At 40.8% G+C, this 25,105-nt stretch overlaps 1 protein-coding gene across 1 annotated transcript in view; it reads right to left on the bottom strand.

Annotated features, from left to right (window-relative positions):
• Positions 1–25,105, bottom strand: part of LOC133044216 (ankyrin repeat domain-containing protein 26-like) — a 48,222-nt gene that overhangs the window by 4,747 nt on the left and 18,370 nt on the right. The window contains exons 8-14 of the mRNA XM_061125641.1: positions 24,940–25,009; positions 22,244–22,304; positions 21,955–22,154; positions 11,749–12,702; positions 9,964–10,113; positions 6,655–6,725; positions 5,789–5,882 (exon numbers count right to left, since the gene is read on the bottom strand). Of these exons, the coding sequence (XP_060981624.1) occupies positions 5,789–5,882; positions 6,655–6,725; positions 9,964–10,113; positions 11,749–12,702; positions 21,955–22,154; positions 22,244–22,304; positions 24,940–25,009 (1,600 nt within the window). The remainder of the gene's footprint in view (positions 1–5,788; positions 5,883–6,654; positions 6,726–9,963; positions 10,114–11,748; positions 12,703–21,954; positions 22,155–22,243; positions 22,305–24,939; positions 25,010–25,105) is intronic.

Below are 25,105 nucleotides of genomic sequence, written 5' to 3'. Positions count from 1 at the left end.
AAGAAAATGACACTGAAACATGGGGGAATGGAGACTCTTGCTATGAACCAGCTGAAAGTAAAATCAATGAGAAGGATAAGCCATGAGACAAAAACAAACACTATTAAATATAAAGGAACCAGGACTCACTGGGTTCAATATCTGTATCCACTTTACAGCATCTGCACCTGTCCAATTGTCACATGACGCAAAAAGACAGAAATGGCTTCTTGGCTAAGGTCAAATCTAGGGTGCTATCAAGGAAAACATGGTCTAAACGTAAAACCTGTAGACTGTAAAACCCTACAATCAGTTCAGTTCAGTTCAGATGCTCAGTCGTGTCCAAATCTTTGTGACCCCATGAACCGTAGTATGCCAGGCTTCCCTGTCCATCACCAACTCCCGGAGTCCACCGAAACATGTCCATCGAGTCTGTGATGCCATCTAACCATTTCATCCTCTGTCGTCCCCTTCGCCTCCTGCCCCCAATCCCTCCCAGCATCAGGGTCTTTTCAAATGAGTCACCTCTTCACATGAGGTGGCCAAAGTACTGGAGTTTCAGCTTCAGCATCAGTCCTTCCAATGAACACCCAGGACTGATCTCCTTTAAGATGGACTGGTTGGATCTCCTTGCAGCCCAAGGGACTCGCAAGAGTCTTCTCCAACACCATGGTTCAAAAGCATCAATTCTTCAGTGCTCAGCTTTCTTTATAGTCCAGCTCTCACATCCATACAAGACCACTGGAAAAACCATAGCCTTGACTAGACGGACCTTTGTTGGGAAAGTAATGTCTCTGCTTTTTAATATGCTATCTAGGTTGGTCGTACTTTCCTTCCAAGGAGTAAGCGTCTTTTAATTTCATTGCTGCAGTCACTATCTACAGTGATTTTGGAGCCCAGAAAAATAAAGTCAACCACAGTCTCCACAGTTTCCCCATCTATTTTCCACGAAGTGATGAGACCAGATGCCATGATCTCAATATTCTGAATGTTGACCCTGGAAAGACTTAAGGTGGTGCCTCAGATTCCTTTAAGGATCTTAAGAGCCTAAGAATTTTAAAGGCATCATCCTGCAAAGCTTCATAGGAAGCCCAAGGTAGGATGCTTCCCTCAAAAAAGATTTTTGAGGATAGCTTTTCCAATGGCATGAACCCCAATCAAATTCACAGGACACCGAAAGCTTTAAAGAGAACCTTGGCAGCAAAAACACCACTTGCTTGCTTGCTTGCCCTAACAGAGATCAAGTGTTAGTCGCCCAGTCATGTCTGACACTTTGTGACCCTGTGGACTATGGGAGAAGGGATAGGCTACCCACTCCAGTATTCTTGGGCTTCCCTTGTGGCTCAGCTGGTAAAGAATCCGCCTGCAATGCGGGCGACCTGGATTCAACCCCCGCGCTGGGAAGATCCCCTGGAGAAGGGAAAGGCTATCCACTCCAGTATTCTGGCCTAGAGAATTCCAACGACTGTATAGTCCATGGGGTCTCAAAGAGTCAGACACAACTGAGCACTTTCACTCTCCCTTTCTTCAGGGGATCTTCCCAACCCAGGGATCGAACCTGGGTCTCCTGCATTTCAGGCAGATTCTTTACTGTCTGAGACATCTGGGAAGTCCAACCGAGACCAAGACATACAAAATGAGAAAAGGCCTTGGGATTTTCTCAGAAGTTTGATAAAGAGGAACCTGGCTTAGGAAACATGACTCAGCTACAGACAGAGCTAATTTCCTTTGAAAAGGACAGCACAGAGCTCAGTGTGTGAGCACAGAAATTTAAAAAAAAGTATTATTTCTCGTGGGTTCATGAGTGATATGCATTTATAGCCAACACAGTTTATAAAGCTGATGCCAGTCAGGACAGACTTCAAAACGAATGATTTTCCTTCAAACAGCTTAAAATAATTGTTCATCATTTTGTCATCTTTCTGGAATTTAAACTGCCAATATTTATTTGTTAAAAATAGGGTATTTTACACATAAAATCAACCATCTGCTGATGTCCATGTGCAGAGTCATCTCTTGTGTTGTTGGAAAAGGGCGTTTGCTATGACCAGTGCATTCTCTTGGCAAAACTCTTGCTCTACTTCATCTTGTACTCCAAGGCCAAACTTGCCTGTCACTCCAGGTATCTCTTGACTTCCTACTTTTGCATTCCAGTCCCCTATGATGAAAAGGACATCTTTTTTTGGTGTTAATTCTAGAAGGTCTTGTAGGTCATCATAGAACCACTCAACTTCAGCTTCTTCAGCATTAGTGGGGCACTGACTTGGATTACAGTGATGGTGAATGGTTTGCCTTGGAAATGAACAGAGATCATTCTGTCATTTTTGAGACTGCACCTTAGTACTGCATGTCAGACTCTTTTGTTGACTATGATGGCTACTCCCTTTCTTCTAAGGGATTCTTGCCCACAGTAGTAGATATAATGGTCATCTGAGTTAAATTCACCCATTCCAGTCCATTTTGGTTCACTGATTCCTGAAATGTCAATGTTCACTCTTGCCATTTCCTGTTTGACCACTTCCAATTTGCCCTGATTCATAGATGTAACATTCCAGGTTCCTATGCAGTACTGTTCTTTACAGCTTCAGACTGTACTTCCATCACCAGTCATATCCACAACTGGGTGATGTTTTCGTTTTGGCTCCATCTCTTCATTCTTTCTGGAGTTATTTCTCCACTGATCTCCAGTAGCATATTGGGTACCTATCAACCCAGGGAGTTCATCTTTCAGCATCCTATCTTTTTGCCTTTTCATACTGTTCATGGGGTTCTCAAGGCAAGAATACTCAAGTGGTTTGCCATCCCCTTCTCCAGCGGACCACGTTCTGTCAGAACGCTGCAGCATGATCCTTCCATCTTGGGTGGCCCGACATGGCATGGCTTGTAGTTTCATTGAGTTAGACAAGGTTGTGATCCATGTGATCAGTTTGCTTAGTTTTCTGTGATTGTGGTTTTCATTCTGTCTGCCCTCTGAGGGATAAGGATAGAGGCTTATGGAAGCTTCCTGATGGGAGAGACTGACTGTGGGGTCTTCTTCTGATGGGCAGGGCCATACTCAGTAAATCTTTCACCCAAGTTTTTGTTGATGAGTGGGCCTGTGTTCTCTCCCTGTTGTTTGGCCTGAGGTCAAACTATGGTAGGGGTAATGGCGATAATGGCCACCTCTTTCAAAAGGACTTGTTCACGCACTGCTGTATTCAGTGCCCCTGACCCCTAGCAGGCCACTGTCGACCCACCCCTCCGCAGGAGACACCTAGACACCCACAGGCAAGTCTGGCTCAGTCTCTCATGGGGACACTGCTCCTTTCTCCTGGCTCCCAGTGCACACAAGGTTTTGTCTGTGCCCTCCAAGAGTCTGCACTGGTCATAGCAAAACATCTTCTTCCAACAACACAAGAGATGACTCTACACATGGACATCACCAAGTGGGCAATACCAAAGTCTGACTGATTATATTCTTTGCAGCCAAAGATGGACAAGCTCTATACAATCAGCAAAACAAAACAAAAAAAGACCGAGAGCTGACTGTGGCTCAGATCATGAACTCCTTATTGCCAAATTCAGACTTAAATTGAACAAAATACAGAAAATCACTAGACCATTCAGGTATGACCTAAATCAAATTCCTTATGATTATATAGTGAGAGTGACAAACAGATTCAAGGTATTAGATCTGATAGACAGTGCCTGAAGAACTGTGGACGGAGGTTGGTGACACTGTACAGGAGCCAGTGATCAAGACCATCCCCAAGAAAAACAAATGCAACAAGGCAAAATGGTTGTGTGAGGAGGCCTTACAAATAGCTGAGAAAAAAAGAGAAGCTAAAGGCAGAGAAGAAAAGAAAAGATACAATCATCTGAATGCAGAGTTCCAAAGAATAGCAAGGAGAGATAAGAAAGCCTTCCTCAGCGATCAATGCAAAGAAATAGAGAGAAACAATAGAATGGGAAAGACTAGAGATCTATTCAAGAAAATTAGTGATACCAAGGGAACATTTCATGCAAAGATGGGCACATAAAGGACAGAAACAGTATGGACCTAACGGAAGCAGAAGATATTAAGAAGAGGTGGCAAGCATACACAGAAGAACTAAACAAAAAAGATCTTCATGACTCAGATAACCAGTATGGTGTGAACACTCACCTAGAGCCAGACATCCTGGATTGCAAAGTCAAGTGAGCCTTAGGAAACGTCACTAAAAGCTAGTGGAGGTGATGGAATTCCAGTTGAGTTATTTCAAATCCTAAAAGATGATGTTTTGAAAGTGGTGCACTCAATATCCCAGCAAATGTGGAAAATTCAGCCATGGCCACAGGACTGGAAAAGGTCAGTTTTCATTCCAATCCCAAAGAAAGGCAATGCCAAAGAATGGTCAAACAATTGCACAACTGCACTCATCTCACATGCTAGCAAATTAATGCTCAAAATTCTCCCAGTGAGGCTTCAACAGTACGTTAAATGAGAACGTCCAGATGTACAAGTTGGATTTAGAAAAGGCAGAGGAACTGGAGGTCAAATTGCCAACATCCATCTGTTGGATCATAGAAAAAGCAAGAGAATTACAGAAAAATATCTACTTCTGATTTATTGACTACGCCAAGCCTTTGACTGTGTGGATCATAACAAACTGTGGAAAATTCTTCAAGAGATGGGAATGCCAGACCACCTTACCTGCTTCCTCAGAAACCTGTCTGTAACTCAAGAAACAACAGTTAGAATCGAACATGGAACAATGAACTGGTTCCAAATTGGGAAAAGAGTACATCAAGGCTGTATATTGTCACCTGCTTATTTGACTTCTATGCAGAATACACCATGCGAAATGCCAGGCTGGAGGAAGTAAAAGTTGGAATCAAGACATCTGGAAGTAATATAAATAACCTCAGATATGCAGATGACACCACCCTTATGGCAGAAAGTGAAGAGGAACTGAAGAGCTTCTTGATGAAAGGCAAAGAGCAAAGTGAAAAATCTGGTTTAAAACTCAGCATTCAAAAAACAAAGATCATGGCATCCAGTCCCATGACTTCATGGCATATAGATGGGGAAACAATGGAAACAGTGACAGATTTTATTTTCCTGGGCTCCAAAATCACTGCAGATGGTGACTGCAGTCATGAAATTAAAAGACCCTCACTCCTTGGAAGAAAAGCTATGATCAACCGAGACAGCATATTAAAAAGCAGAGACATTACTTTGCCGACAAAGGTCTATCTAGTCAAAGCTATGGTTTTTCCAGTAGTCATGGATGCATGTGAAAGTTGGACCATCACGATAGCTGAGCACCGAAGTATTCATTCTCTTGAACTGTGGTGTTGGAGAAGACTCTTGAGAGTCCCTTGGACTGCAAGGCGACCTAACCAGTCCATCCTAAAGGAAATCAGTTCTGAATATTCATTGGAAGGACTGATGCTGAAGCTGAAACTTCAATACTTTGGCCACCTCATGTGAAGTGTTGACTCACTGGAAAAGACCCTGATGGTGGGAGGGATTGGGGGCAGGAGGAGAAGGGGACGACAGAAGATAAGATGGCTGGATGGCATCAGCGACTCGATGGGCATGAGTTTAAGTAAACTCCGGGAGTTGGTGGTCTACAGGGAGGCCTGGCGTGCTGCAGTTCATGGGGTCGCAAAGAGTCGGACACAACTGAGCGACTGAACTGATGCTATTAGTAGCAAGCAGTAACAGGAAATACCATAAACTTTTTAATCGATGAGACTTTTCACATTGTCCAAAATATTCTTATATATTACTAGTAAAAAAATTAAATTCTTCCTCAGTATGACAGAAATTAAGAGGTTGACTTACCAATCTTATACTTAAGAGGTTTTTCTGAAGCTGTTCAATTTCGCCCGCTTGCTTTTTGACTGTAGTTTGTAACTCGGCATTTTCAATTTCAAGCCTAAAATGCAGATTTTAAAACAATGATTCTCACACATAGCGTTTCTTGTTTAAAGATTTTTTTGAATGTGGACCGTTTTTAAAGTCTTCATTGATTTACTGCAATATTGCTTCTCTTTTAGGTTTTGGTTTTTTGGCTGTGAGGCACGTGGGATCTTAGTTCCCCAACCAGGGATCAAACCCACACCCTCTGCCTTGGAAGGCATAGTTTTAACCACTGGACTGTCACGGCAGTCCTTCACACACAGAGTTTTAAAATACCACACTGTTTCTGAACAAACATCTGCAGGTTCAATTATGTAGGCTTTTAGAATTTTGAAAAGTAAATGATTTGGCAACTGTACTGTTTTTCTAGTTGTGTTTTGTGGCTAATTGGCTTCCTTGGTGGCTCAGACGGTAAAGAATCTGCCAACAATGCGGGAGACCCAGGTTCGATGCCCGAGTCAGGAAGATCCCCTGGACAAGGAAACGGCAACCCACTCCAGGATTCTTGCCTGGAGAATTCCATGGACAGAAGAGCCTGGTGGGCTATGGTCCATGGAGTCATCAAGAGTTGGACATGACTCAGTGACTAACACTTTCACTTTTCACTTGTGGATAATGTGCAAAATATGGGAATAATGGGGGAAAATATGCATCTCAAAACAGCTCAAAGCTGAAATGTTACTCAGCTTCACAACGACGTTTTTATTATCATTACTGATCTAATTCTCATATTATACTGTTTATCTGCTTTATACTTAAGTTGTTTTCTGTGCTGCTTTAAATCATACTTTTGGATGTGATCCTGTGTTTTTTCAGCACATCTCACGGCCTCTCTATGTTGATCTTGTGTTTCTTGAGACTAAAAAGAGAAAAAGGAAAAAAAACAACTGTTTAATTACTAATAACCTAGCGAATCTGCCAATGTCAGTTTCTGTCTCTTCCATCTGCATATTGCTTATGGCTGCTTTCCTGTCATACAGCAGAGTTGAGTTGTTACAATAAACACCTTACAGCCCAAAAAGTGAAAATATTTACTGTCTGCCCTTTGTTCGTTACTGACCTCTCCTTTCGGACTCAAACACAAAATCATTCATGCTCTAAATCAGATTGTCTCAACTACACAAATTTATAAACTGGCCAGATGGGGAAAGACAGAAAATTACCTGACGATGAACATATATACATATATTTTTATTCCAAGCTCCACATCAGCCATCACTTTAAGTACCCACATAGGTGAATGACCACGGCTCTTCCAGTGATTATAAAAGCTAGCACTGCTGTTGGTGACAACCAGAGGCTTCGGGGACTAGTGTCAGAGGCAGGAACTACATGGGAGCCAGAACCCACGGGCTGTGCGCCAATTCCCTCAGCTCTGAGCTGTGAGTCCTGGGGCAAGCTACTTAACCCTTCTGTATCTCGGTTTCTCCATCCATAACATGGAGATAGTGGTAGCATCAACCTCAGTGGGATGCCGGGAAGATTAGATTGGGGACTATACATAATGTATTTAGAAGAGGATGTGGCAGATACTAAGAGCTGTTTGTAATTGGTGTTATTACGGTTGCTGTATTTTACCTGCAAAACAATTTGATACTTCAGGCAGACGGGATGCCAACGGAAGCGGTCTTCTACACAAGTCACCCTGAAATCCCTCTCCATACCGTTGCAAGGGGCAGTAAGGGGGAGCATGAGGCCCAGAACACGTGTCCAGTACCTCAAAACCGTTCACTGACTCCACTAACCAGCTAGTACTCTAGTACTTTTCTCCACTTACAGTAATTTGTAACTTACTTCCTCTCTGTACTACTCAGTGGACAATGACCACAGGTTCATATGCACATAGCACCTTCTGGACAGCGTGGTCCAGAACTTACATGACCATCAGAGGAAGAAGGGTGAAGTCACCGCCATGGAAATATTACCCTACTGCTAAACCAAAGTTCTGAGTCAATTCATTCCCACAGCTGTTAATGTCTAGCAAGCACTCCGGTGAGACAATTCAGGTTACAAGGTACGGATATCAGAGAGGCTATTCCCAGAGCTTTACAGTTGGCGAAAGGCCAGAAATCTGTAAATCCCACTCTGCCTACATAATGAAGGAAGGCAAATTTACACTTTTCTCCCAGAGTCAGGGAGAAAAATTAGCATTTAATTGAACAATTCGCCTCTATTAGACTAAGCGCTTTCAATTTTACATTGAGTTGCTTAAAATACATTTTAATAAAAGTTTTATTATACAAACATATTCAAGAAGAAATAACTGGCATGGGATGAAGTACTTAGTTGTGTCCTAATAACTGTTAAGCTAAACTGTTTTCCATTTATGCAAGACAAGTGCTGTGCATATCAACAAATATTCCCTGTTAGACCAAGGTATACCCAGTTAAGATTCTCCCTCATGAAAAAAATTACAACAATGCAAAATTAAGGGCCAGATTGTTCTTCACAGACTACATGACAGGGCTGAAGAGAAAAGGCTCAGTGAGAACTGGACAGTCAGGAAAGCTCCATGGAGGAGGAGAGACTGGGCACCAGGTCTGAATAAATGGAGGACTACCCAAGAGGAAAAGAAACTGTGAAGACAGAAAGGACAATCTGAGCAAAGGCCAAGGAAAGGTGAAATCAGCCAGTGAACTCTGAGGATAAAATCCAACCGCAGGAAAATAAAAACATGTCCATCCAGAAATGCGTAAACCAATGTTCACAGCAGCATTATTAATAGTCGCAAAGTGGAAACAACTCAAATCTCCATCAACTTATGAATGGATAAATACAGCCACGTCCTGTTTATTGTTTGTCAGTCAACAGAAATGGAAGAACTGATACGTGCTATAACATGGATGAACCACAAACGACATCAAATGAGAAAAGCTAATCCCAAAGGAGCATACTGCATGATTCCATTTATATAAAATACCCAGAACAGGCATGTCTACAGAGACAGATATTAGACTGGGGGTTGCCTGGGTCTGAGGGAGATGGGGGGTCATAGGAGGGAGCTAAGGGATGCAGGGTTTCTTTTGGGGTTGTAGAAATGCTCTAAAATTGACTGTGGTCACAGGTGACACCTCTCTAGACTAAGAGATACTGAACTACACACTTGCAATGGGTGAATTATATGATACATGAATTATATTTCAATAGCTTTTTAAAAATCCAAAGGCACCATCTAGATAATCTTCTGAATTCTCTATTTTTGATGTAGGTATTATACTCCGTCTGAGTACCCCATGCTTTTACAATGTATCAAAAATGAAGAGAAGGCAGTGCCTAACTTCAACTGGTTTGTATAATACACTTTCTGCACATTATTCTGAAATGCACAAAATAAATATACACAGAACTGTACAGCCATTCAGAAAAGTGAAGATGAGAAATGATAATTTTTTGGAACATTCCATTAAAAATTATCCTCTGATTTTATCTGGCTTGCCTTGTCATGGTAATACAGGGATCACGAAATAAAATATTGTTCAATCGAAAAAAAAGTGTCTCCACAGATGTATAGAACAGACTTTTGGACTCTATGGGAGAAGGCGAGGGTGGGATGATCTGAGAGAACAGCATCGACACATGTACATTATCAAATGTGAAACAGATCGCCAGTCCAGGCTAGATGCATGAGACAAGTGCTCGGGGCTGACGCACTGGGATGACCCTGAGGGATGGGATGGGGAGGGAGGTGGGAGGGGGGTTCAGGATGGGGAATACATGTAAATCCATGGCTGATTCATGTCAATGCGTGGCAAAAACCACTACAATATTGTAAAGTAATTAGCCTCCAACCAATAAAAATTAAAAAAATAAAAAGGAAAGAAATAACTCCAAAAAAAAGAAAAATAAGTCTCTCAAGTTGTGTGAAGAATGATGCACAATTCTCCACTTTCCTAAGGGTATATAATATATGAAAACAATATATACAATGCAAATGGCAGAATGAAAGTCAGAGTTTAAGAAATGAGTGCACTTAAAGATTAAAAAAATTATAGTAAATTACTAGTAATGAAAATAAAAAAGACCTGTCCATGAAAAAGAGCGTCCTAAAACACTTTATCCTATGTATTCACTGTCGACACATTCAATTTCACACATACCTGACTTGTGAGTTGATGTAAGTTCTTTAAATCCCGTGCCTCAACTTCTAACTTGGCATGATAACGTGACATGACCTCCAGGGACAGCTCCGACGCAGACTGCTTTTTGAGGCTCTCAGCCAGTTCTTGCCGAAGTTGTCTGACAACTGCCTAATAAGATGCTCTGTCACTGAGTTTATCAAATCACTTTACTATGACGTTGTGTTAATAATACATAACGCCAACATATGGATTTTGAAAACTATCACCACACACAGCAACTCACCTTCTTTCCCTCCTCCCTGAATGTGGTTGCAGACCCAGAAGGGCCCCCCACCGGCCTTCCTGATATTAAGTTCCTCAGACGAAGGAGGCAGCCCCACTGTCCATGCCCTGCCCCTCCCGATAAATCTGCAGAGCTCCACCACCTCACGTCCAGAATGAAACAGGTGTGTAGGTGGGACAAGCAGTGGAAAATTCCACCCTGTGGACACATTTTTCCTCTTTCTTTATTAGAGGCTTCGATTAACATCAGAGATCTTCACATATTCAATTCAGTGCTCAGATCTTTCCAACAGATTCCTATCCCAGCAGTAAAATGAGGCCATTCCCTTGGGGCTTATCTGTCTGGTACCTGGTCGTGTGTCTATCTTAATCCCAGACTCCTAATCTCCCCCTGCCCCCCGCCTCTGCCCGTGGCTGACCACCAGGCGCCCCTGCGGAGCACAGGGGCTCTGCTCAGTGCTCTGCAGTCACCTGCCTGGGAGAGGACCTGGGAGAGAACGGATACGTGTGTAACTGCACCAACGCAGAAGTATAAACCAACTACACTCCAACACAGAAGAAAAATACAATCTGCATATGAGGTTGCTCCCATGGCCCTCAGGGAGCCTCGACAGCCTGGCCTCCACCTGCCTCTGGGCCGCGGCCCCTACAGCCCGCTCCCTGACTCCCTCCATTCCTGCTGCTCTCAAGTCCTGCCACGCTTCATTTCCAGTGGACACGCTTGTATCTAAATGGTAGTAACCGATACTGAAAATGAGAATTATGAGCTAATTGTTTGTAAACATATTCTAAGTAAACAGCATAAATAGCAGTGGGAAGATTAAAACAAGAAGAGCTTGGTTAAAGCTCACCACTTGAGTCCCAAATTATGATTTAATGACAAGTATATTTAAATGACTTGTCAATGAATTCTCAATTTAATGACAACTCTTTAAAGAGCTGAGAGGTCATAAGAATAAATGATTCAAGTCTGAAATGTTTTCCAAGCTAATTCAAATTTACATGAATAAAACCAAAGTTACACCAACAAATATGACAGAAAGGTATGACAAGCTACCGAAGCCAAAGTACTACATATAAGTGATAGCATCTGGGAAACACGGAATTGACTGTCAAGGTAATCCATGTAACTGAAGCTTAACTTCAAAATATTCAGTTTAGGTTTGAGCGTTTCTTTTATCTGCTTCATCATGATACTGACATGTGGTTACATAGAGATTAAAATTATTTTCTGAATAGTAAAAGAGTAAATTACTAATACCTGTCTATATTAAAAATTTAGAATTTAATCTCTTAACATTTCATAAGCGACACGATGTCTCTACTCAAAGTGAAACATCTCTCGGGTCTAGTTTTTATTTGCTGGATACAAGGTGTGCTTCTAGTCTGTTTTAGAGACCACAGATTCATAGCCTGTGTATTTTTTATATTCAGCTAGATTCAACATTTAGCCAGAATTAAGAATCACTTTGAATTTTCTTTCAGGAAGTCTGAGAATTATTTCTCCTTCTGGATACTTACTTGTCTTTCTGCTTTCTCATTTTCATACTGACACATTCTCTCTTCTAAATGATTCAATTTGTTGATTAAATCCTTGCTTCTTTCCTCCAGCATCAGACCGTGTTTCTCATATTCAGCATGAAGATTTTTCACGATCTGCTGAAACTGGTCTTGGATGCTAATGACTGTCTTCTCTTTACTGTCGGCTCTATTTTGTGCATTATCCAGCTGCTGTCGGAGCAACATGTTTTCACTCTGGAGTTGAGATAACCTCTCCTCTAAGGATTCCTGCTTTCCAAGGTATTCCTTCACTTTGCCTTGTTCGTTCTGATACATGTGTCCAATATCCTGCTTTTGACACTCTGCTTGGCGTAAGTCTCTCTGGACACGTTCTAACATCAAAGTCTTTTCTCTGAGATCATCTCTCGTCTGATGCAGCTTGATTTTTAGCTTATTGAATTTATTTTCCACTTTCGAAAGTTGCTGGGAAAGCATCTCATTGTCACTTTTCAGCTTAGCCATATCAAACTTCATTGGGTCCTGCAAGCGTAACCTCTTGTCTTTTGCTTTCTGGGAGGCAAGTGACAGGTGTCTTTGTGATATCTGACCTTGATCATGATTGTGTATGGCAGCAGCCAGTCTAGAGTGGTAGGATTCCACTTCTGTTTCTAGTCTTTCTTTGCTTCGCTTTGCGTTCTCCAGCTCAGGGTTTAGCATTGTATTTTCAGCTACCGGAACGTTAAGCTGGCCAGTATGCTGGAATATGGTCTCTGTCAATGTTTCCTTGTTCAATTTTATTGCCTTTTGAGGATAATCATTCTCTCCTTTTACAATTTCAGTGTCCTCAAAACATTTCTTTTCTTTCTCCTGGTTCTGATTTTTCACTGTGTCTATTTCTAATCTTGGCATGGCAATTTCATCCTGCATGTGGCTTTTGCGCAACAGACCTTTTGCTTTTCTACCACTATCAGAAACCTAAGTGAGACAAAAGAAACTTTTAGTTAGTACTCAATAAAATGACATTTCACCATTTCCTCTGAAATGAAAGACTAACCTGTATGTTTAGACAATGAAAAGACTGCACCAAGTGGATCTCCAAATGGAAAAAATAAGGTTCGATACAAACTTCAGACCTTATACAAGCAGAAATTCCTAAAGGTTCAAAAATTTAATTGAAGACAATGAATCCATGAAAGGAAAAAGAAACCCCAAGGAACTTCTCAAGAAGCTCAGAACTGGAAAGGGTTTCTCTGAATTACAACAAACCCAGAAAGCTTAAAATAAAAGATTTATAGATCTAACTACACTTAAAAGTTGCATCTGATGTGGTATATTTATATAGTGGAAAACTACAAAGCCATAAAAAAGAATGAAATAATGCTATTTGCAGCAACAAAGATGGACCTAGGCATGATCACACTAAGCGACGTAAGTCAGACAAAGACAAGTCATACCGCTTATATGTGGAATCTAAAATGAACTTATTCACAAAACAGAGAGAGATCCACCGACGTAGGAAACAAGTTTACTCACCATACGGGAAAGGGGGTAGGGGAAGGGATAAATTAGGAGGTTGGGTTTAACATACACCATTATATATAGACAAGTGTATATAAAATAACCAGTAAGGATCTACTGTACAACATAAGGAACTACATTTAATATTCTACAAGAAGAATCTGGCAAGGAATATATGTGTGTGTGTGTGTGTGTGTTAGTCAGTCATGTCCAACTCTTTACGACCCCACAGACTGTAGCCCGCCAGGCTCCCCTGTCCATGGGATTCTCCACGCAAGAATACTGGAGTGGGTTGCCATTTCCTCCTCCAGGGGATCTTCCCGACCCGAGGACTGAACCCAGGTCTCCTGCATTGCAGGTGGATTCTTTACAGTCTGAGCCAGCAGGGAAGCCCCATGTACATAATATACACACACATATACATATATGTCTGAATCACTGTGCCATATACCTGAAACTAACGCAACATTGTAAATCAACTACAATTCCATAACAACACCACTCGCTACCTTTAAAACACTGCATCTGATAGCTCCTACGCAGCTACTTCAAGTAAGAGCCTTAGCTCTGTACATATTTAAATAGATGAAATTTCATGCAAAAATTGTTTTCTTGAGAATATGCTACCTTTCTAACATTTTAAAAGGCAATTGCAAGGCTTATACCTATTGACAACTGTACTAAGCACTTCTACAAACATCAATTAACTCATTAGCGATAATGATTCTGGAAAGGAAGAAGTTAAAACTATGCAAGTAAGCTGCAGGCTTTTCACCAGGTCTTCTGACTCTACTAGTCCTCTTATATCAAACCACAGTCACTTCTCTAGTACAAACATATCAATACAAACTAATCCTCCTATTTCATTCATGGTACATACACTAATGGTAAATAAGGTAAAATTCGGAGAGCTCTTCTCAGAGAATCATGAGATTGTTTTCTGCTGCAGTAACTTTCATTCTCTTTATACTGTTTAAAATAGTAAGATGGGGGAATACAATGAGAAACATAATTATCACTAGATGTATACTATGGCATATCTATCACTGTTAATCGGCATTATTACGGTTGCTGTATTTTACCTGCAAAACAATTTGATACTTCAGGCAGACGGGATGCCAACGGAAGTGGTCTTCTACACAAGTCACCCTGAAATCCCTCTCCATACCGTTGCAAGGGGCAGTAAGGGGGAGCATGAGGCCCAGAACACGTGTTCAGTACCTCAAAACCGTTCACTGACTCCACTAACCAGCTAGTACTCTAGTACTTTTCTCCACTTACATAATTTGTAACTTACTTCCTCTCTGTACTACTCAGTGGACAATGACCACAGGTTCATATGCACATAGCACCTCCTGGACAGAGTGGTCCAGAACTTACATGACCATCAGAGGAAGAAGGGTGAAGTCACCGCCATGGAAATATTACCCTACTGCTAAACCAAAGTTCTGAGTCAATTCATTCCCACAGCTGTTAATGTCTAGCAAGCACTCCGGTGAGACAATTCAGGTTACAAGGTACGGATATCAGAGAGGCTATTCCCAGAGCTTTACAGTTGGCGAAAGGCCAGAAATCTGTAAATCCCACTCTGCCTACATAATGAAGGAAGGCAAATTTACACTTTTCTCCCAGAGTCAGGGAGAAAAATTAGCATTTAATTGACATTTCATTATTTCCTCCGAAATGAAACACTAACCTGTATCTTTATACAATGAAAAGACTGCAGCAAGTGGCTCTCCAGCCAGAAAAATTAAGGTTTGATACAAACCTCAAACTTTATAGAAGCAGAAACTCCCAAAGGTTCAAAAACTCAATTGAAGACAAAGAATCCATGAAAGGAAAAAGAAATCCCAAGCGACTTTTCAAGAAGCTCAGAACGGAAAAGGCTTTTCTCTGAACCACAGCAAACCCAGAAGGCTTAAAATAAAGGATTTATAGTGTTGACTACACTTAAAACTTGCATCCAATGTGGAATATTTATACAATGGAACACTACTAAGCCGTGAAAAAGAACTAAATAATGTTATTTGCATCAACAGAGATGGAACTAGACATTATCACCCTATGTGAGGTAAGCCAGATGAAGACAAATATTATATCATACTGCTTATATGTGGAATCTAAAATGAATTTTTTACAAAACAGAGAGACTCTCATCCATGGCTGATTCATGTCAATGTATGACAAAAACCACTACAATACTGTAAAGTAATTAGCCTCCAACTAATAAAAATAAATGGAAAAAAAAAAAGAAAGAGACCCACAAACATAGAAAACAAACTTATGGTCACCATGGGGGAAAAGAGGGTAGGGGGAGGGATAAATAAGGTTGGGTTTAACATATACCATTATATATATAGTCAAGTGTATATAAAATAACCAATAAGGATCTACTGTGCAACATTAGGAACTACACTTAATATTCTACTAGAAGAATCTGAAAAGGAATGTGTGTGTGTGTGTGTGTGTGTGTGTGTGTGTGTTACTCACTCAGTCATGTCCAACTCTTTGCAACCCGACAGACTGTAGCCTGCCAGGCATCTCTGTCCATGGAATTCCCCAGCCAAGAATACTGGAGATGGCAGCCATTTCTTTCTCCAGGGGGTCTTCCCAACCTAAGGATCCAACCCAGGTCTCCTGCTTTGCACGTGGATTCTTTATTGTCTGAGCCAGCAGGGAACCCCTATTTACATAATATACACACACATATACATATAGGTCTCAATCACTGTGCCATATACCTGAAACTAACGCAACATTGTAAATCAACTGTGATTCAATAAACACCACCACTTGCTGCCTTTAAAAACACTGCATCTGCTACCTCCGATGCAGTTACTTCACAGCAAGAGCCTTAGCTCTCTACATATTTAAATGGATTATATTTTGTACAGAAATTGTTTTCTTGAGACTAATGCCACATTTCTAACATTTTAATAGGCAATTACAGACTTCTACCTATTGACAACTGTACTAAGCACTTCGACAAACATCAATTAACACATTAGCTATAATAATTCTGGAAAGGAAGAAGTTAAAACTATATAAGTAAGCTGCTGGCTTTTCACCAGGTCTTCTGACTCTATTAGGCCTCTTACATCAAACCACAGTTACTTCTCTAGTACAAACATATCAGTACAAAATAATCCACCTATTTCATTCATGGTATATACACTAATGGTAAATAAGGTAAAATTTAGAGAGGTCTTCTTAGAGAATCATGAGATTCCTTTCTGCAGCAATAACTTTCATTCTCTCTTCATACTGTTTAAAATAGTAAGATGGGGGAAATACAATGAAAAACATAATTATATCACTAAATGTATACTATGGCATATCTATCACTGTTTTCAAAAGTTCCTTGTACTGAAACAGGACACTACACAGAGGAGAGGGTTCATTTTCTCACAAGTACAAGAATGACTTCCAAAGTATGGTCTTTGGACTGCCTATAGTTTTCCTCCTTACCTTCAGTGGAGGTGATAAACTAACCTAATGATCTATCAAGGGAGGGAAATCACTACCAAATACCAGAATATCTGCAAGTAGCAGGAGTTTTTGAGTTTCATTCCCTTGTTGGGAGGGGACTTCTTTAAGTTGATTCTAAAAAAAGACCTTGTTAAAGTGTTGAAAAGTGTTTTTACAACTGATGTTGCAGCTTTTACGAACTGAAAAGCTGTAAATGATGTGAAAAGGCCGTTGACAGGGCACTGGTTGCAGAAATGAGAGTGGAGCCAGGAGCGGACTCTGACTGAGACACTGGTGTTGATGCGGGCATGGAGGGACAGACGTGCTCCCCGCAGAGCAGAGGGACTTTGTCGGGTAGGGCAGTCGACGGGGGAGCACACGTGGTCTGCCTGGCCTAGACCACAATCAGGGTCCCAGCTCCTTCGAGACAGTCGCGAAAGATCTGAGAGATCAATTCCTATGGAAAATATTAAAGGCCTCTCCTTGGATGAGGCCACTGTGTGTCCCTACCTCACTGATGTAGACAAATGGATCTGAACTACACACAGTGCGTTCCTGAGCTCTCCCCGAGAGGTTTTCGTTGTGGGGGATCTGCTGCTAGGATCTCGGGGATGGGACCCGGTCCGTTCCTGAGAGGGACATTGGCTGGGGGAGTGAATTCCTTTGTTCTGAGATGCCACTCGAGAACTCTGCAGAATGAAGGACAATCGACTTCAAGGGTGTTTGGTTTCTACCAACTGCTGGAAAAAAATTCCACGGGGAGCATTCCTGTACCTCTAGAGGACACCAGTGAACACCAGACCTTGAGGACTCTACTGTGAGGGAGAACCCAGCTGGGAAAGCTGGAGCCAGCTCTGAGCTGTTCACGGCGCAGGTGGACTGGAGGGCTGAAGGGCACAGAGGGAAGGGGTCCACGACCCTCAGCCACCTGCCAGATTGAAGGCCAGAGGTAACTTGAGGTAAAACTAGGCACAATCTTCCCTCCCCATGCCCCGTCTCTTCTAGACCTATTCACTCACCAATGGTCCCTCAAGGCAGAAGGATCTGTAGCCTTAGGCGAGTGGAGAGCTTAACCTCCAGTTTCTAAAACAATCTCAACCCTGTGGTTTCTCAGTAACCATCCCCATGGAAATGAAATGCAAAAAGGCAATATGGTTATCTGAGGAGGCCTTACAAATAGCTGTGAAAAGAAGACAAGCAAAAAGCAAAGGAGAAAAGGAAAAGATATTCCCATTTGATGCAGAGTTCCAAAGAATAGCCAGAAGAGATGAGAAAGCCTTCCTCAGTGATCAGTGCAAAGAAATGGGGGAAAACAACAGAATGGGAAACACTAGAGGTCTCTTCAAGAAAATTAGAGATATCAAGGGAACATTTCAGGCAAAGATGGGTTCGATAAAGGACAGAAATGGCATGGACCTAACAGAGGCAGAAGATATTCAGAAGAGGTGGCAAGAATACACAGAAGGAATGTACAGAAAAGATCTTCACGAACCAGATAATCACAATGGTGTGATCACTGACCTAGAGCCAGACATCCTGGAATGTGAAGTCAAGTGGGCCTTAGAAAGCATCACTATGAACAAAGCTAGCGGATGCGATGGAATTCCAGTTGAGCTATTTCAAATCCTGAAAGATGATGCTGTGAAAGTGCTGCACCCAATATGCCAGCAAATTTGGAAGACTCAGGAGTGGCCACAGGACTGGAAAATGTCAGTTTTCATTCCAATCTCTACGAAAGGCAATCCCAAAGAGTGCTCAAACGACCACGCAGTTGCACTCACCTCACACGCTAGTAAAGTAATGCTCAAAATTCTCCAAGCCAGCCTTCAGCAATACGTGAACCGAGAACTTCCAGATGTTCAAGCTGGTTTTAGAGAAGGCAGAGGAACCAGAGATCAAATTGCCAACATCCACTGGATCATCGAAAAAGCAAGACAGTTCCTGAAAAACATCTATTTCTGCTTTATTGACTATGCCAAAGCCTTTGACTGTGTGGATCACAATAAACTGTGCAAAATTCTGAAGGAGATGGGCATACCAGACCACCTGACCTGCCTCTTGAGAAACCTGTATGCAGGTCAGGAAGCAACAGTTAGAAATGGACATGGAACAACAGACTGGTTCCAAATAGGGAAAGGAGTACATCAAGTCTGTATATTATCACCCTACTTATTTAACCCTAAAGATTCAATGCAATCCCTATCAAGCTACCAATGGTATTTTTCACAGAACTAGAACAAGTAATATCACGGTTTGTATGCAAATACAAGAAACCTCGAATAGCCAAAGCAATCTTGAGAAAGAAGAATGGAACTGGAAGAGTCAACCTGCCTGACTTCAGGCTATACTGACTGCAAAGCTACAGTCATCAAGACAGTATGGTACTGGCACAAAGACAGAATAGATCAATGGAACAAAATAGAAAGCCCAGAGATAAATCCATGTACCTATGGACACCTTATCGATGACAAAGGAGGCAAGAATACACAATGGAGAAAAGACAATCTCTTTAACAAGTGGTGCTGGGAAAACTGGTCAATCACTTGTAAAAGAATGAAACTACAACACTTTCTAACACCATGCACATAAATAAACTCAAAATGGCTTCAACATCGAAACGTAAGACCAGAAACTATAAAACTCCTAGAGGAAAACATAGGCAAAACACTCTCTGACATAAATCATGGCAGGATCCTCTATGCCCCACCTCCCAGAGTAAAGAAAATAAAAGCAAAAATAAACAAATGAGACCTAATTAAACTTAAAACCTTCTGCACAACAGAGGAAACTATAAGCAAGGTGAAAAGACAGGCTTCAGAATGGGAGAAAATGACAGCGAATGAAGCAACGGACAAAGAATTAATCTCAAAAATACACAAGCAGCTCTTGCAGCTGAATTCCAAAAAAATAAACGACCCAATCAGAAAATGGGCCAAAGAAATAAACAGACATTTCTCCAAAGAAGACATACAGATGGCTAACAAACACGTGGAAAGATGCTCAACGTCACTCATTATCAGAGAAACACAAATCAAAACCACAATGAGGTACCATCTTACTCCAGTCAGAATGGCTACAAACAGTAAATGCTGGAGAGAGTGTGGAGAAAAGGGAACTTTCTCACACTGTTGGTGGGAATGCAAACTAGTACGGCCACTATGGAGAACAGTGTGGAGATTCCTTAAAAATATGGAAATAGAACTGCCATATGACCCAGCAATCCCACTCCTGGGCATACACACTGAGGAAACCAGAAGTGAAAGAGACACGTGTACCCCAGTGTTCATCGCAGCATTGTTTACAACAGCCAGGACGTGGAAGCAACCTAGATGTCTATCAGCAGACGAATGGATAAGAAAGCTGTGGTATATATACACAATGGAATATTACACAGCCATTAAAAAGAATGCATTTGAATCAGTTCTAATGTGGTGGATGAAACTGGAGCCTGTTATACAGAGTGAAGTAAGTCAGAAAGAAAAAAACACCAACTCAGTATATTAACACATATATAGGGAATTTAGAAAGATGGTAATGATGACCCTATATGTGAGACAGAAAAAGAGACACAGATGTATAGAACAGTCTTTTGGACTCTATGGGAGAAGGCGAGGGTGGGACGATTTGAGAGAACAGCATTGAAACATATATATTATCATATGCGAAACAGACTGCCCGTCCAGGTTTGATGCATGAGACAGGGTGCTCAGGGCTGGTGCACTGGGATGACCCTGAGGGATGGGATGGGGAGGGAGGTGGGAGGGGGGATCAGGATGGGGAACGCACTGTACATCCACGGCTGATTCATGTCAACGAATGGCAAAACCACTACAATATTATAAAGTAATTAGCCTCCAATTAAAATAAAAGATAAATAAATAAAAACAGCAAGGAATGTACATGTTGCTAGAGATATTTTTAAAACAAAAAATATCCTCCATAGATAATTTTATAAACTCTGGTGGTATTTTTTTCTTTCCTTATGATTTTATAATAACAAGCAGTCTATACAAGAAAAAAGCATACGTCGTGATTTCATTCACTTAATGTATGTAATTATTTGCTGACATTCAGAAAAAAGAAATCAGAATTTCTCCAGAGGAAAAAATATAGTTAGTTCTCCAGTTTTTCTTTCAGATTGTTGCAGCTGAAAATGTTCTCATTTAATGAAAAGAGATTAAGAATCTCATTTATAAAATTATAAATTATAATCTTAGTAAAGAGGATAGATAGAATGCTTATTTATTTCCTCTTTATTTTCAGAAAGATCTAAAACACCCATCAAGGTTATAGCAAACACTTTAAGATAAATTAGGTGAGTACATTTAAGTATTTGGTGTCAGACACGAATGAGCGACTGAACTGAAGTTAGAAACCACAAGCAACAGAAGGGCGAAAAAGTCTTAATTCATAATACATCTCCCAAGGCCTAAAACAGGGCTCATCCTGAATTGCCACTAAACGAAAGTTTTGCTAGGTTAAATAGAAGACATTGCTTCATTAATTTCAAAGTGAGATTTTTTTTTTTTTTAAAGAGAAATCACTTCAAATTTAAATGGACTTCCAGAGGGAACTATATTCAAAAAACATATATACATAAACAAGTATAAACAAACCACGTTACTGTACACCTGAAACTTACACGGCATTTTAAACTGACTACACTTCAATTGAAGGAAAAAGCAAGAACCATCACCACCGTCGAAAACAACCACCAAAAACAATAAGGAACACATTTTCTTTCAGTTCTTCATAAAAATCAGCTATATGCCATTCAAAAGAGTATGAGCATTGTTTTTTCATGACCTCACTTTCTCTTAAGTTGAATTTGAAATAATGTCTCGCAGAATTATAACATAGAGTTCCTGGTCTGACTTACCCCCACTATTTCTGTTGTGTGTGTAAAGTAATCTGTCTCATCTTCACCCTCATTCCATCTTATATTCATCTTGTCCTTCGTAAAGGAATTCTTCCCCTTCATCCTCCTCCCCATCTTCATATTCATCTAGTTGTTTTTCCTAAGTGCTTTGTAATTTAGTACTTTCATAATGGTATACTTAGTATGCCAATATTTATAAATCTGAATCATGCACATGTATGGCTCTTATTATCACACCATTTCGTACCGTGACTTTGAGGGCTTCTATTTCTGTGGTGGGATCCTTTTTGTCTTCATAAGGATCAGGGGAATGGTATGTGAACAAGTACAGGGAAAGAAGAGTTACAAACAGAACCACTTACCTTTGTAGGACCAAGGCCTGCTACAGACTTGAGAAGTTTGGGAACAGGCTCAGGTGATGGGAAGGCAGGCTGACAGATGCCCTCAAACCAGGGTGATGGTTTGGGAAATGTTTCAACCACATCTTCAATGTTACTATCAGAATTACTGTCCTCAGAGAAAGTGGTACTCTCTGGTCTCAAAATGCCACACTTTGCTTCTACTACAGTGAAAACAGGAGAGAGGACATGAGAACATGTGTCATTTCAAATCAGGCAATAACACCAGAAGGACAGTCTTCGAATAACTTACTGTTTCTGTTGGATTGCTGAGAAGGCTTCATGAGCTTTGTCAACTTTGGTTTCACGACATGCTGGAGAAGAAAATAAGAGCTTGAAGACTATAACAAGTATCAACCTGAATAAATTTATAACATCCTCCATTCCTCTATGATCTAACACAAAGAGCACAGGCTCTGGAGTCATTCAGATGTGGATTCAAATCCCAGTTCTGCCACTGTCTGACCTGCTCATGGGGAAAGGATTATGACAGATGACATCAGAAGCCCCGGATATTCCTCTCCTCACCCCTAATTGACAGCTATACAAATACGATGACACCCACTAGATCACTTTCTCTACCAGAATGTTCGAGAGTAATAATTTATCCCCAGGAGTTCAGAGCACTATTGAAAAACTAAGACATTTAAATTAATTGCTATATTTTGAAATCTGCTTCCATGATTAATATATACATGAATTATCACTTGGGAAGGGAAATATGAAAGTTTAGGTTTTAGCAGAACCTTATTTAGATGCGCTAGAACTGCAAACAGGATAAGCTACTTCTATTCTGTTTGTCAAACAGCTAGAGATATAAAACAGGGGGGAAAAATCAGCTGCTTCTGTGAAACAGGGAAAAAGCAAGGTTAAACCTGTAGGGCAATGATCATGAATGAAAGCCACAAATACTCTAAATAGACAGCCATAAGCAAACACGCGCACAATAGGGGAAGAGAGAGATGGACTGAAGGAACAGACACTGAAGAAATTTGCTCTGTGAGGAAAAATTAACTTAATAGTAAATATTTAAAAAAAGAAATTAAAAACGTAGAGGAGAAAGAAGAAAGGAAAAGGTGAGACATTCTTAGTCAAGAACAAACTTCATGGGGGAAAAAAATAAGTATAAGAAGGTATGTGGAGAAACACATATATTTAGAATTTATATACAATAGATCAGTAATGTATCAGTATTCTTAAGGATATACTATGAGTAAAGCCTCTTTTTCATATGGTTTTATTAATCTAATTATATGCATCTACACTGTTCTTCAAATTTTATGAAAATATCAACATCAGTTCAGGTCAGTTGCTCAGCTGTATGCGACTCTTTGCGATCCCATGGACAGCAGCACACCAGGCTTCCCTGTCCTTCACCAATTCCCAGAGGTTTGACAAACTCATGTCCATTGAGTCGGTGCTGCCATCCAACCATCTCGTCCTCTGCCGTCCCCTTCTCCTCCCGCCTTCAAACTTTCCCAGAATTGGTATTTTCCAAAGAGTCGGTTCTTCACATTGGATGGCCAAAGTATTGGAGTTTCAGCTTTCTGAATGTTGAGCTGTAAGTCAACTTTTTCACTCTCCTCTTTCACTTTCATCAAGAGGCTCTTTAGGTCTTTAATATCTGCCATCATGGTGCTGTCATCTGCGTATCTGAGGTTATTGATATTTCTTTTGGCTATCTTGATTCCAGCTTGTGCTTCATCCAGCCCAGCATTTCGTATGGTGTACTCTGCATGTAAGTTAAATAAGCAGGGTGGCAATTTACATCCTTGATGTACTCCTTTCCCGATCTGGAACCAGTCTATAGTTCCATATCCAGTTCTAACTGTTGCTTCTTGTCCTGTATAAAGATTTCTGAGGAGGCAGGTCAGGTGGTCTGGTATTCCCATCACTTGAAGAATTTTCTACACTTTGTTGTGATGCACAGAGTCAAATGGTTTGGCACACTCAATAAAGGATAAGTAGATGCATTTCTGGAACTCACTTGCTTTTTCTATGATCCAGAGGATGTTGACAATTTGATCTCTGGTTCCTCTGCCTTTTCTAAATCCAGCTTGAAGATATGAAGTTCATGGTTCATGTCATCTTGAAGCCTGGCTTGGAGAATTTTGAGCATTACTTTCCTAGTGTGTGAGATGAGTGCAATTATGTGGTAGTTTGAACATTCTTTGGCATTGCCTTCCTTTGGGATTGGAAGAAAACGGAACTTTTCCAGTCCCGTGGCCACTGCTGAATTTTCAGATTTCCTGGCATATTGAGTACAGCACTTTCAGAGCATCATCTTTTAGGATTTCAAATAGCTCAACTGCAATTCCATCACCTCCACTAGCTTTGTTCGTAGTGATGCTTCGTAAGGCCCACTTGACTTTGCATTCCAGAATGTTTGGCTCTAGGTGAGTGATCACACCATCCTGGTTATCTGGGTCATGAAGATCTGTTTTGTAGAGTTCATCTTAATGTATTCCGCTTCTGTTAGGTCCATACCATTTCGTCCTTTATGGTGCCCACCTTTGCATGATACATTCCCATGGTATCTTTAATTTTCTTGAAGAGAAAATTCCCATTCCATTGTTTCCTCTATTTCTTTGCATTCATCCCTGAGAAAGGCTTTCTTATCTCTCCTTGCTATTCTTGGGAACTCTGCATTCAAATGGGTGTATCTTTCCTTTTCTCCTTTGCCTTTTGCTTCTCTTCTTTTCTCAGTTATTTGGAAGGCCTCCTCAGACAACCATTTTGCCATTTTACATTTCTTTCCCTCCAGGATGGTCTTGATCACTGCTTCCTGTACAATGTCATGAATCTCCATCCATAGTTCTTCAGGAACTCTGTTTATCAGATCTGATCTCTTGAATCTATTTGCCACTTGCAGTGTCTAATCATAAGAGTAAATACTACATGAAACTAAATTCAGAGCATGAAAACAAATTTCACAACAGAACACTTTACCTTGGTTTTAAAATCTAAGACTTCATTGTTTGATGGAGGCCCTACATCAACGCCAGGTTCGCTGGGAAACCTTTAAAGCAGAAACATACAATAAAAATGAGTGAGCTCATTTCCTTGAACAAAAGGAAAAAAAAAAAAAAAAAGTGAAAGTCTCTCTATATAGTAA

Source organism: Dama dama, chromosome 23 (genome assembly GCF_033118175.1).
Source record: "Dama dama isolate Ldn47 chromosome 23, ASM3311817v1, whole genome shotgun sequence".
Taxonomy (NCBI): Eukaryota; Metazoa; Chordata; class Mammalia; order Artiodactyla; family Cervidae; genus Dama; species Dama dama.
Note: the sequence above shows the minus strand (reverse complement) of the source record. Positions and strands in the feature narration are given on the sequence as shown.